The 14,620-nt window shown below is 43.1% G+C and overlaps 1 protein-coding gene across 1 annotated transcript in view; it reads left to right on the top strand.

Annotated features, from left to right (window-relative positions):
• LOC106807548 (CCR4-NOT transcription complex subunit 1-like) overlaps window positions 1-8,301 on the top strand; it is a gene marked incomplete at its 5' end in the record, with an annotated part of 68,250 nt that extends 59,949 nt beyond the window's left edge. The window contains 6 exon segments of the mRNA XM_014809913.1: window positions 396-476; window positions 2,500-2,652; window positions 4,443-4,623; window positions 4,776-4,908; window positions 5,240-5,374; window positions 5,686-8,301. Of these exon segments, the coding sequence (XP_014665399.1) occupies window positions 396-476; window positions 2,500-2,652; window positions 4,443-4,623; window positions 4,776-4,908; window positions 5,240-5,374; window positions 5,686-5,770 (768 nt within the window).
• Between the last annotated feature and the right edge of the window lie 6,319 nt (window positions 8,302-14,620).

Here is a 14,620-nt window from a genome sequence, read left to right as displayed (position 1 = left end):
GTTGCTGCTAGTAACCGCTGGGCAACATGGACACGTTTCAACGCAATTAGTAAGGTAGTAGTAAGGTAGTAGTAGTTTCACGGCATTAGTAAGGTAGTAGGTTTCTTGGGGAGATATTAGTGCGTTGGTTGCTTTTAATTTTGACATCTAGCGCCCATCTAGTGTGGGAAATTATATATAAAGCACGTATATATGGAATAACCCAGATGGATATACCGGTTACCTGATTAACGTGGGTTTCTTCACTACGTGATAGAGCGTTTGCGCTGTGTAACCAACGGCTGGCCTTTTTGTCTGCATGCAGGGAACTCTACGTCTGCTGCTCGTGCTGCTGCACGACTTCCCCGAGTTTCTGTGCGACTACCACTACGGTTTCTGCGACGTGATCCCGCCGAACTGCATCCAGATGCGCAACCTCATCCTCAGTGCCTTCCACGCAACATGAGGCTGCCGACCCATTCACGCCCAATCTCAAGGTAGAGGGGCCCCCCACTCGTTCTCTCGGGGCGGGGGGGAGCTTGTGGTGTGTAAGGAAGCGTAAATGCCTTCGCCATAATAACCCAGGGGCCCGTTGTCAGAAACAAAATTAGTCTTAACATTAGTCTTAACATTAACTTCCACTCGTAAACCGTTGACAGAAACATCGCAAAGTTACGAGAATGAAAAATCTTCGAAAATATCCTCTTAACATTACGAGCGCCAGACCCTCTCGTAACTTTAATGTTAAGTTGAAAAGAACACATTTACACTACGAATTACAATTATAGTGATATTATATTATAATAATGAATAAAATGTTTGTTTTTTGAAAAACACGTCAAAGTCATTAATTATCTACCAATCATAAAACAAAACAAAACATTTACAAATGGCGTATGGCATTTGTTCTCTTGTTTTAAATGTTTGCCACGCCTTGGCACGACTCTCGCGTCTCGTGTTACAGTGTGGAATTTGTCTTGTTGTGCAGAATAAATTCATGACCGCGTCGTTTTCATCAAATATTATTTATATGTGGTTAGCCATCATAATATGCATAAATTACTGTGATGTACAATCAATGTGTATGAATTTGAATTTTGTGATCGATTCTCATCCAATCAGCAGCCTTGTGATGAAGTTCCTGTTATCGTAAGTTTTCTAATAGCTGCGATGTGTTTCTGTCAACGCTCCTCTCGCTAACATTAACATTAGTCGTAAGTGTTATCTTAGCATTAACATTAGCATTAACTTTACGATGTTTCTGACAACCACGGTTCGTATCCTGGTCGCTGGTGTGACCATGTCTTGCAAGTGTGATTGTCGTAGATGCGGTTGACTCATTCCTTCTAGTAGTCCTGCACTCGTTCACTCCCAATCTCAAAGTAGAGGAGCCACCACACTCATCTCTTTTGGGGGGGGAAGCTTGCGATGTGTATGTCTTGGAAGTGTGGTTGTCGTGATATCTTAGCTCCTGGAGTCGTTGAACACATTTGACATTTGACTACCGCATCCAAGTTTCTTATGTTACGAATTAAATAGATTCCTGTATTTGCAAAATTATCGGAAAAGTCTTATCGGGAAATGTAACCAAATGTGTTTTTAATTGCACAGAATCCACAGCTGGACATAAGAAGAGGACAGAATCCCCCACCCCCACCCCATCCCACCCATGCACGCACACACACACACTGGCCCCAATTTTTTTAGTCACTTCTTTTTGTTATGAACACTTATGTTGATACTCTCGGTCATGCTTTAAAAAAAATTAAATAGATTGTAGTACAGTTACTCTCCGACTTACGAACATTCGATATTCGAAATTTCCACGATACGAACAATTTGCCCTGAAGTCGAACAAAATTTAGGTGCAAGGTTTATATCGCAGATCCGCCACGTGGTGCGGCGATGTAGCGCGGGAACGCCGAGATGTAAGGCTACCTTTTTTGTTTTTTTGTTTACAGAGAATTTTTGTTGTTGTGTTGACTCGGTAGGGTAAAAAAAACAAAAAAAAACATTGTCGTTTGTCAGATCAAACAAGTCAAAATACAGTGATACTGTTATACATGATATTAAAGTATTTTAAGGAAACTAAATGAAAACAAAACTCAAAATTATTTTTACTTTTATTATAAACTGTTTGTTATAAAATGTTTTTGTTTTTTACATTTACATTTTTTATTCATATTTCTTAGAGAAAGGGTCGGTGGGAATAAAAAAATACAGATTTTCAATTTATATTTTTTTTCGTTTTTCTTGAAAATTTTGGGTCGCGCGATCTGTAAACAACAACAAAATAAAAAAATCTTGCCTAAACAATAGTGTGTTACTCTAGTGGCATCGATCACACGTGTGCACGTGCTCCACAAATACTACACTACTGTACAATACTGTATACGTACGTACATATGTTTGACTTGCGAACAAATCGACTTACGAATGACAGCTCGGAACCGAACCTGTTCGTAAGTCGGGGAGTCTCTGTATTTTTCTCAATTTCTATCTTTTCGATTCTTTCTGCAGGTGGACATGCTGCCTGAGATTAACCACCCACCACGCATCCTCACAAACTTCATCACTGTGATCCAGCCGGCCAGCTTCAAGAAGGACCTCGATTCTTACATCAAGACGCGCAGCCTGTTCACGTTCCTGTCTGAACTAAGAACCAACCTGCAGGTAGGTTGTATCCAGAGCGTATTTAAGGCCACAATTAAAAAAATCGTTGTTTGCCTCACCCGACCCAGGCTGAAAAGTTTGGGTAGGTAGATTTGAGGTTTTAAATTTTTTTTACAAATTCAGCATGGTGTCTACATGCTCGGGTGTGCTTGTGTGGAGATACCTTTTATGTTGAATGTTTTGTTTTGCTTGGTACATATAATGTATTGCCTAAAGATTTATATAATGTACAGCGATACAATTTGTAAAAAAAAAAGAATTGAAAGATCAATAAAAATGATTGAGTAGGCCCCTTTTTGTCGGGTCGGTCGGGTGAGGGCAAACAAACAATATTTTTATTATGGCCTAAGTATGAGAGCGTACAACGCCCCTTTTTGTCGGGTCGCGTCGGGTGATGGGCAAACAAACAATATTTTTATTATGGCCTAAGTATGAGAGCGTACAACGGTGAAATGCAAAAACCATGGTGCAGTTTCAGTGGAATTAGTAAACATTACCCGTTTTATTTTGACAATTCTGCAGTATTATTATTCAGCAGGTGTCCTACCTTGATGGTATAAAACCATATAAGGTAGGACAGCTGAATAAGAATACTGCAGAATTGTGAAAATAAAACGGGTAATGTTTACTAATTCCACTGAAACTACTACATGGTTGTTGTATTTCACCGGTGTACGCTCTCATACTTAATATGCTCTTGGTTGTATCTGTTGTTGTAGCGAGAGCAGCTTATGGTTCTTGAACGGGGAGGTGCGGCCATACCGGCGTCATGTTCACGTTCGATCTTATTCGATAATACTGTTGTTCGAAGGACTACTCTTATTTTTGCTGTTTGCCTCGATTGTGCGATTAAGCGGGGGACACACCATGCGAATTTATTCGCACGTCCGCAGCGATTGTAAAATCGCAGCGAAATTCGCATGGTGTGTCCGCGCGTGCGAATTTCATCCGCACCAAAATTCGCAGCTATCAAACTTTTGATATTTTCGCTGCAAACGTGCGAATATAGACTGGTACCTGTCCCTTCTCACAAGCTCGATATAGGCCTATATCGAGCTTGTGAGAAGGGACGGGTACCAGTCTAGTGCGAATAATGGCCGATTGTTATAATGCAGTGAATTATTGATCAGTATGCTTATCACGTGACCACATGACTGTTGGAGCCATGGTGGAGCAATCTATAATTGCCGCGGACGTGCGAATAAATTCGCATGGTGTGTCCCAGGCTTTAGCGTTCAACCTTGTTTGATAATTTCGTAAGGACTACTTATATTTCTGCTGATTGCTTCGATCGCGAGTGTTAGCACCTTGGCATGCACTCGATAGGTTTCTTCATGCATATGGAAGAACAGTCCTCAAGTGCAGAACATGCAGTGGTGGTCTACAGACGTAATGCAGACGTGTGTAGGCTGTTTTACACGGCTGAAAGTACGTCAGGGGCTTGGCGGAGGTTATGTTTTCACCGGCGTGTCTTTGAGTGTTGGTTTGTGTTACCATACACGTTTCAGTTCACTTCCGCTAGGTGCGCTGGCTGTAGACTTACAAACACGCAACCACAGGCTAAGGGGCAACCACAGTCCTCCCCCACCTGCACGCTCGCACTAATCCAGATACAATTAATTATTTAATTAATTAATTAATTAATTTTTCCACTTAATTAATTAATTAATTAATAAAATACTTCACATTGAGAGAATTCAGCTGCCTTGGCGGAGGTCTGTGCTCTCCGAGTGCTCTAGTTATATTTATTATTATTTTATTATTATATTTGTTATTGTTTATATTTGCAGGTCTCCAATGAACCAGGCATGAGGTACAACATCCCACTGATGAACGCTTTGGTGTTGTACGTGGGCACACAAGCCATCGCTTACATTCACAGCAAGGGCCTCACACCAAGCATGGGCACGATCACCCACTCATCCCACATGGACATATTCCAAAATCTTGCCGTAGATCTTGACACTGAAGGCAAGTATATTTCTGGCAAGCATGTATGCGTGTGTACGTGCGTGCATAATACGTGCGGTTTTTCGCTCAGAACTGCTGGCGTTTGCATTATCAGTTCGTATAATTTGTTGTCAGCTTTCTATACCGTTTGCCCGAACTTTATCGATTCACAGGTCGTTACTTGTTCCTGAATGCGATTTCCAACCAGCTGCGCTATCCGAACAGCCACACGCATTACTTCAGCTGCACACTGCTCTACCTGTTTGCTGAAGCCAATAACGAGCAGCTGCAGGAGCTCATTACCAGGTGAGGGCTCGTTAACGTTGGTGTTTGACGCGCTCGTCAGCGACGCCGTCGTTACAATGGTCGTGGAATTTCGAGTAATTCTTTCGGCACGTGTTCTCGAAGCGGTTTGCGAGTTGCTCGCTTGATTGTGTATCGTGCTACTAGGGTTAGGGTTATGTTGTATTACTTTCCTGCTATTGCGTGTGGTTAATATCAGTGCGTGTGTGCAATTTTTGCAGAGTTACCCACGTTGTGGTAGTCTGTCACGTATTACATTCTCAATGGCTTTATGTTCTATGACCTTCCTGCTATTGTGTTTGGTAATATCAGTGCATGGGTGTAATTTTCGCAGAGTTCTGCTGGAGCGCATGATCGTGAATAGGCCGCACCCATGGGGTCTGCTGATCACCTTCATTGAACTCATCAAGAATCCGACCTTCAAGTTCTGGAACCACGAATTTGTGCGCTGCGCTCCCGAGATAGAGAAGTATGGACGGAGAGTTTGTGCATTGAAGTTTTCGCTCTCGTGCCGATAAGTTTTGTAATGGGATTTGAGTAACGTTTAGTGGCATGTCACTTCTCACTATTGCGCTCAGACTGGCGATAACTTTACTCGTCGAACCCAAAGGAAAAGAACCTGAGATTCACACGTTAATTTTCTTGTAAATAGGCTATTGTAGCTAACTGTTTACGAAGCATGATAATTGTAATTGTAATGATGCATGGCATTTGTGATTAGCTGTCGTTACGGATGGTCACGACATTTCGAGTAACTCCGTTGGCATGTGTTCTCAACAGGCTCTTCGAATCGGTCGCTCGCTCATGCATGCAGCCGAAGCAGGCACCGACGATCGGCAGTGGAGAACAGCAAGAAGTTCACTAGACCACAGCGGGCGGTACGCTCTAATCCACTACCAGCACCGACGATGGGGTGAGACGACGGCAGAGAGAGAGAGAGAGATGCCGAAAAGAACTGTTGCTTTATTACCGAACAAAAAAAATCGAAAAATGTGTAACATGACGATAATAATCGGGGACTCATGATAATCAGGAAAGGTTGACTTTCGGAGAAGAATTTAGAACGTGAGAGAAACGGCCAACGATGACTGAGAAAAAGAGAAAGTCGCGAATTTAGAAAGAGAGAAACAGCCAACGATGACTGCTAGCGTCTGCAAGGAAGGATGATTGCAAACGAGCCGGCTGGATTCCAAAACGCGAGTGCAAGGCTGAAGTTGGGAGGAGAATTGGACACCGGTAAACTAAGACAGATTACCTGCTGTCTGCCGCTTTATTTCGTTATACTGTCGTGTGTCTTGTGTCGATACCGTGCACGCAGTGTTGTGTGTGTGTGTTTTTTGTTGTTGTGCAGGTACATGTTTTTGCCGATCCTTGAAGATTAAGTGCATAGCAATATATGCATCGGATGCGAATGAATGCGTTGCAGCAAATGAAGAGGAACAGAAAGGTCTTGTCGGGACAGTCCGATTTTGTGTTGGATGTTGATCTATTTGCTCAGGTGTTGTGTAATAATTTACTGTTCTGTGTTTGCGCGGGGTAACATTCCAGTTGCCCGGGTGTTCGGATATATTTGCAGACAACGACCGACGTCGTTGGTGCTTCGCGCAACGGTGTACTCGCGGTCTTGGAAGCAGTAATTCATGCAGCAAGCTAGTGTAATTCGAATGTGTGAATTTTAGATGACAATATTTTCGTACATCAAGTTCAAATAATGTCTACCCTCTCCCCCTGAATTACAGGGAACACGAATGGTACGTGTATATCACCTGAGTATAGTAGGTAGGTGGACGATTCCTAAGTTTGTACAAATTGATTATATATTTTTTCGTGGGTACCGCACAGAAACTATGCTAGTTTGCTGACTAATCATTGCTTTTGGGCGTTTGAGTGTGTTTGTCTGCAGGAGAGTGCAGGGCTGTGATCCGTAGGTGGGGTTTCCCGCTGTGCAGGCGCACCATCGACTGATCATCGCTTTGCATCACATCTTACTAGCGCACACAGACTGTGAGATGTATAAACACCGTGTGCATGTACGCAGCGTAGCGCCGAGGTGAAGGGCCGCGATTGCATTTAAACCGGAGATGAATATGCGAGAGCGGTTTGCGCACGAGTTCCCCGCTCTTCTACCCTTCTGTGAATGTGTGTGTGTGTGTACGTGCGCGCGTGTGTGGAATCCTCGAGCGGTCTGGTTTCCCTGCAAGGAGAAAACCTCTCGGAAAACGTGTTAGATGTGTAAGTGATGGCGATTAGTAATCGGCGCGCTGGAATTCCGCGATGGAGGCCGAGAACCCTGACGTGGCTCGTGGGTTCCTAGGGAGTGATACTTGACTAGTGGCGCTCATGGTGACGACGAGAAGGTAAGCCTGCGTGGGCACGCGTGCCGGCTTGGCAGAGCCTACGTGTTACCTGAGTAGCTCCGGTGATGTCTAATTTAGTGCGTGTGTGTGCGCGTGCATTTGTGTGTGTGTGTGTATACTGAGCTGCAGTGTTCTCGTGTTACAAAGTGAATGAATACAAGCAGAATAGCAAGTGAACTGTCATTGAACGAGTCGGAGCCAACATTTGGAATGTATAGAGGAGCTGCCGTGTATTGGTGTGTGTGCGCGCGTGTGTCGTGCTTGCGTGCGTGCGTGTGTGTCAATCTTGCGTTCGTGCGTGTCTGTAAACTGTATATTATATAACGTTCGATAGCTGTTGAATGTATTTTTGTTTGAACGTCGGTGTAAGAGCGATTGTGGCACGTGATTTTTCGGAGGGCAGACATGTTGGCATCCGCTGAATGGTGTACGTTATTCGAGTGCGTGTATAGGTGAGTCGAATCCGGCGTGATGCAGCAATCGGGAGGTGAAGCTGGTGTAATTACTGAATATCAGCAGCAGATTTCAGTATGTAGAGTAACGAAGCGGTGACGTTTCTGTTGCAACCAGTAAATCCTTGAGCGTTGGTCAGCCCGCCTATCGTCTCGTGATCGGAGCTTGTCCATTCTTGTGGTCACCGGTTGGTATCGTCAAGATTCGACCATCATGTACGTTTACAAAATGCACCGCACTCTCGATTAAAAATGACACGCGAAGTGCCTTCAAACATTATACCCCAAGAATATATCAGGTGTCCACGCGCGCGTTCGTGCGTGCGCGTGTGCGTGCGTGTGTATTCTTTTTCATATTTGCGACCAAATGACATGGGTGTGGTGGCAGTTTGATTTGCTGTTCTGCTTGTACTGTGTGTACATACATAATAATTTTCAACAAAACGAATTCAGTCCATATAGATGTATGATCTCGTCTTCTGCATAGCGCTTCAATATATTTAACCGTGTAATACTTATTTAGCATATAGAACCATTTTGAAGCGGTTCCAATTTGGTGTTAGTTAATAAACTGCATTTGCAATAAATACCGTTGTTTGCTTTAAATTTTCCATGACCTAAATATCTATAGTTGAGTTAATTGAGTACTATACGAGAATGTCAGAAATAACCCTTGTTGTTCCGAGGACGTGATCGTATAGTGTTGGTGAAATCAACAAATTCTTTTCGTCATTAGTATTGTTACATGTTCGCTCACACAATTTTCTTTGCGGGTTGAAAAAGAAAGCTTCAATATACTATCCCCGTAGACCTACTTTTAACCCAATAGGTGGCGCTGTAGTGGTATAAGTTTAGATACATTTTTGTGGTCCTGCGTTGCTGTCGGAGGTGGTCAGTCACACATTCAGGATTTTTACTGCCCTCCTTGATAGGACCATTCCCGATTAAAATTTGTCAAAAGTCTGATCAAGATCCTGTGATTCGTGGCGGGAAATTCAAACTTTATTAAAAATTTGTAAAAACATTTATTTAATCACGGCGGCAATCAGATATTGTTCAGGAAGCGTCCCGATTCAGCCGTTTCCAGCCGAATTCGTCCCGATTCTCCAGTTCTCAATCCGATTCTGATCCGATTTGTATCGTTCACATGGTAAAAAAACGACCAAATCTGTCCCGACAGCGTCCCGATTCTCCCGAATGCGATCCGACAGTGAACCGACGCTGACGGAAGACGATGACAATGATGGATTTCTCCAGATCATGCCCGTTCATCACGACAGCGTCCCGATCCACAGGACATTTTTACGGTTTTGATCCGATACAGCAGAATCTGTCACGACATAGTAACGATTGTAATCCGACTAGACAAAATCGGCTGAGTTTCCCGAATGTTACGGGACGCACCTAACTGTCGGGAGTGCTTGCCCGACCTCTCCGGACCATTCCCGATCCGTAGGACTCTGTTACGAACGTATACGACTGCGTTCAGACAATGATAGGACATTCCAGATCATTGAAGATAGTAATCCGACTTTTTCACTTTTCGTGTCGTAGCGCTGTCTGATCTCAAACGGGAGCCATAATCGGCACTGTGTGAACGCCGCATGAACGCCGCATTAGGCGTAATGAACGCAGAACATAGCCAAGACTGTATTTGCTATCGTCCGTACCCCATAATTGTCAACATTACGATCAAATGATGTGAATTAATTATTTGTGTGTGTTTCCTAAGACACTGGATTATACAAAGACATGCACGTACTACACACACGCACGTTTGTTATATACTGCTGTTTCAGGTAGGTCGACCAATGCTGAACGAAAAGAATGGCTATAGCAACACATTGGAGTCGAGATTAGTGTCTAATCCTGATAGGCGCAAGTCCTTTGCTTGTAGTTGCAACAATATTATCGTCATAGTCCATACCATTCTGATTATTCAGATCAGTGGGTAAATTTAAGAAAAAGTTTTTTATTCACTCTAATTATTATTATCAGCATCGGTAGCGCAGCAATAGCATCAGCGTTATCGTCACGGACATGGTAATGCTCCACAGCCGCAGAAGCATCCAGTAGTAGAAGTAGCACTGTCATCATCATCATCATCATCGTCATCGTCGTCATCGTCGTTGTCATCATCATCAACAATCGTGAACAGAACGATAAATTAAACAACAACAACGACGGCGACGACGACGACGACGACGACGACGACGACGATGACGACAACAACAACAACAGTAGGAGCAGCAATAATATAAATATAAACTCTAGCTTTGTAAAGAGCGCACAGGATATGTCCTCATGGTAGACGCGCAACTATAGCTGTACTCCCACGGAGTAATTATCACTGAACTTCGCTGCGAAATAATTAGTTATGGTTACTAATAATAAATAAAAAAATAACAAACAATAATAAATTAGTTCATCGACAATCAAACCACGCCAGTTTATATACTCCATTGCGACCCGTCGCGGATTCACGTCCTCTAACATATATACGATTCATTTAAATAGGTCGGGCAGACACATGACATACGCTGCATATACGCGACGCGGGAAGGCGACATACGCCTCTGACATGTTGCCGACTATATACTGACGGGAGACCGTATCGGCGACACTACTCCAGGCCAGGGAGCTTACAATCGGCAAATTCTCATCATAATGTAGTGGCATGCTTGCGCTGACTGGCAGGCAACGAGTGGCTCTTGTACGGTCTACCATTAGTGGGTTATTAGCTTGGGGACTGCATCAGGCAAGGCCGGCGATTTGCACATGGTTCTGACAGCTGGCCTTATCTAGGACTGAAGTCTGTACAAATATTTGATCACGTTTCGGCGACAGTGTATTATCATATTAAAATCAAATAGTATTAAATATTGAAATAACATGCCGAATACTCGGCGAGTGTTTATCTTGAGGAAGAGGTGTTGTTGTTTCCAATTAAACTTCAAATTCGGTTTAATGCACCGAGCAATTTTATTATTGGAAGAGCCCGCAGTTTTAGTGTTATCGTCTGGCAGATTTTTTACGGCAAACGTTGTCGGCGCTTCCAGAGTTTGCTCGTCAAATGAATGACAGCAATAGTATTCTTTCCCTGGGTTGGGTCCACTCTCACGGATCATTCTTCATAGAACCAACAATGTAGGCGCATAATCATGAACAGGAATCGGCTTATAATAGGCGATAGTTTACGTGATAGATATTTTGGCTCACGACGACGTGGTTTTGTAAAAGCAAAATTTTGGAGAAATTATAAACGGCGATTTGAAAGCGATTATTGTACTAGAAATAACAAATTTCCGAATTGCGACGTTTTAATAGCGGTTGTATTTATTAAACCTGTTTCAAACCGCTTTTCATCATCACGAGTTAGTTCTACAATCGACGATTAGTAAGCATGATTTTAACTTATAAGCAATTTTTACCATAATTGCAGATTTTTCCCCTGGAAACTTTCTGTAAAGAAATATTTCCACATATATTTCTTGTTATATTTTTCTATGTTTCATGCTTAATTCGCAATGAGATGATGAGTACGATTCATCACAGCTGGGACAGCTCACACGTACGTACCCCAGCTTTATAATCTGCATAATAGACTGCAGCATATATGATCATAAATTCTCTGGTTGCAATTGTGTGTTGAAGCGCACGTCGCATCGCATTTTCAACCCGCTTTTCAACTTGATTTAATAGTTTACGCGTGTTTCTTTTCGGTCGTAGTCCCTGCGCAAAAATGACTGCTTGAGTAATGTAAAGTGTCGTGTTAATTAAAATGGCATTCTGAAACAAGGGACGCGAAGCAATTAGCAGTAATAAGCTTGAGAATAGAGCAGATTCGGATTGTGTCGACACTCGTGTAATTATTGTTTACAATTGATCTAATCAGGTTTGACATGTAAATGGGCGAACCGAAATTTCGACGAATCAGTATTATCAATGGAACAACACGCTTCAGCGCACGTGTTTCTGGCCTTCTGTGTTACCGGCTATGACGTAACGCAGTTACATATCTGTGACCAACGCCGCTATACAGCTAAAATCCACAGGAAGCAATTTATGTCGTATATTTTTTGTCGCTATATAAGCGCTGAAAAGGCGCGTTTGGTTCACAGCAATTTAGACCAATGATAGTTGGGTATTGCTATCCTCCGGGCATGGAGGGACAGTCACGTGATACAGTTGACGTATACTTCAAAACTCAACCGTAACAATAAGCCTAACTCCAACACTAACCCTAACACTAAATATCTATATATCGGATATCTATATATAGGGGTGTCATCCACAAAAATTAATCTATGGTATGGGGACAGATATCATGATGCAAAAACCCTAACCCTAACCCTAACCCTAACCCTAACCCTAACCCTAACCCTGATCCTGTGCCTAATGCAACCGGCAGTTAGATGCGATATGAGATGACTACTAGGCACTTTAATTTAATTAAATTTTTTTTTTTTTTTAGGGTTAGGGTTAGGGTTTAGGTTAGGTTTAGGGTTTAGGTTAGGTTAGGGTTAGGGTTAGGGTTTTTTTTTTTTTTTAAGCGCCTAGTAGTCATATCATAAGTGCCTAGTAGTCATATCATATCGCATCTAACTGCCGGGTGCAACCCTAATCCTAACACTAGTGCTGCCACGTTGCGGTACTGTCCCTCCACGCCCGGGGGATAGCATTTCCCATGATAGTTGACATGATCCATGAACACAATGCTGCTGTTCGTTCGTCAACGCTCTCTTCGTGCCATTGTGTGAAAAATACCACAAGATCTTTTGCATTCATAAAATCACTTTAAGCCTTATTGAAAGTGTTTCCTGAGAGAATTTAAGGAATCTGTCACACAATACCACTGCTTGCCACACAATGATGATTGATTTCTATTTTCCCTACACACCAGACAGTGTTCTCAACCTTGTGCAACGCCCGTGATACTGTATACCCTGTTAGAAATCCAGCCAGTGTGTGTATCGATATCGAAGGGGATAATAGCATGTAAAAATGATCCATGTTGTGACCACTTTTCACATTTTCGCCGGCCAGCGCAATATTCGAAGGGAGCTTACATTGGCATATATATTAGTCCATCTCGTCTGTCCAGGTACATGACCTGTTTAATACTATGGTTATCTGCCTCGAGTCTCTGCTGTCTATTTAGCAGTCATGCCATAAACACATAGGGCATTACGTTGATAAATAGTGCGACAGTGCCGTGACTTAAAAACACCATGCATTAGGAGAATCAGTATAGCTCTGCTCCGTACACGGATGTCATCATCAGCACATCCAAGGTTGTTCCGCCTCCTGGCGGATGACCCTGCGATCTTCTACGGCCAGTGACTGCCTCCTCCAACGTCCGGGGCGTTGCTGCGGTTATTATGTACGCTGGCAGCAGCTAACGTTCGCTACGCTGGCCAACCTTGGTGATCAAACTACTCGTCGAATTTGCTTGCGACACCTCTTCAATCAGTTCCTTCACTACACGGTGGCTTTGTGGCGATAATGGGCCGTAATAGCAATAATTAAGATAATCTTCTCATTCTGTTTGTCTCGCCTCTGCGTTTCACATACACGTTACCGCTGCGCTCTCCAAACGACAGCTTATTACGACCAATTATCACTCGTCGCAAACATCAACTACCAGGGTGCTAGTGCGAGTCTGGTAATATAGACACGGGCTCTCCGTGTATCAACAGTGCTATGGCGACGCGTCAGGCGTAAGCTGCGGTGTCAGCGAAGTAATGGTCGAGATAATGCCGCGACAGAAAGCGTTTCATCTCTCCGCTCCGCTGTCGCGTTTTATCCCGAACAGCTCTGGAGCGCCTATCAGTGCGATCGTGTCGGATAAAGGTGACATGTCCGCCGTTCGGAAATCGCACGCGATAAGCGCGTGTTTAAACATCTATAACATCTGTATTCTGTCTCATCATCGCGAAATAATGCGCAAAGAATTATTATACATTTATCATATATGACACCGACACCGCCGGAGCGCGCGGGCTGGCAGTGCGGAGGACACAGACTCGGGCAAACCTTAGTCTCTCTCCAAGCAGCGGCGGTTTAGTCGGCGTTATATGACTATCCGAACAGAGATCGGCTCTTGTTGAGCAAAGACCTATCTTATCGTTTACTACTGTTCGGCAAACAGAGTCGCTGTACCTGTTAGCCGGTGTTGGCTCTCCCCGGCTACTGTATATTTATCAACGCCGGCACCGGAGGTTTGCTTACACGCATACCTCTTGTATACGATGAGAGCTGCGAGTATAAACCCCCCTGTTGACATTTCTCCAGACAAGTGAGATGTTTGGTGAACGAACGCGTACTCGCTGTGCGGAGAAACCATAGAAATATATAGAGACACCTACATATTATCATCCTGATATTATATAGTCTACCCTATATTATTTATATGGGAGAAACGCACCGAAACTTAAAAATGTCTAAATATGTCTACATCTGTCCATATATGTCTATGTCTATATATATATATCGATATATATATTTCTATATTATGTGTATATTAGGATATAGGCTATGTGTCTATGTTACGACACCCCTAATCATATATATATCGTAACCTTATATCAAGCACTCTACTGCATGCACTATCTCCGCACTATCACCGCTTTCGTGACGCGTTGATATGCAAACAGTCTAACTAACTATAACCCACATGCCGTGCGATAATTATTGTTGTATTGCATGCAACAAAATACCATACAAAAGTTTACGGGCAGATTTAAAAATCACAAGACGTTTATTGTGGTTGTTCACATTTAGAAAATTATAGCATCAACTAACCTATTACGCCACAATGTGTGCCCTAGAACCCCCTTCCCCAATACATGTCTAACCTAGAACCCCCTCCCCAATACATGTCCAACCTAGAACCATCATATAGAA

The sequence above is a fragment of the Priapulus caudatus genome, unplaced genomic scaffold (assembly GCF_000485595.1).
Source record: "Priapulus caudatus unplaced genomic scaffold, Priapulus_caudatus-5.0.1 Scaffold222, whole genome shotgun sequence".
Taxonomy (NCBI): domain Eukaryota; kingdom Metazoa; phylum Priapulida; class Priapulimorpha; order Priapulimorphida; family Priapulidae; genus Priapulus; species Priapulus caudatus.
Note: the sequence above shows the minus strand (reverse complement) of the source record. Positions and strands in the feature narration are given on the sequence as shown.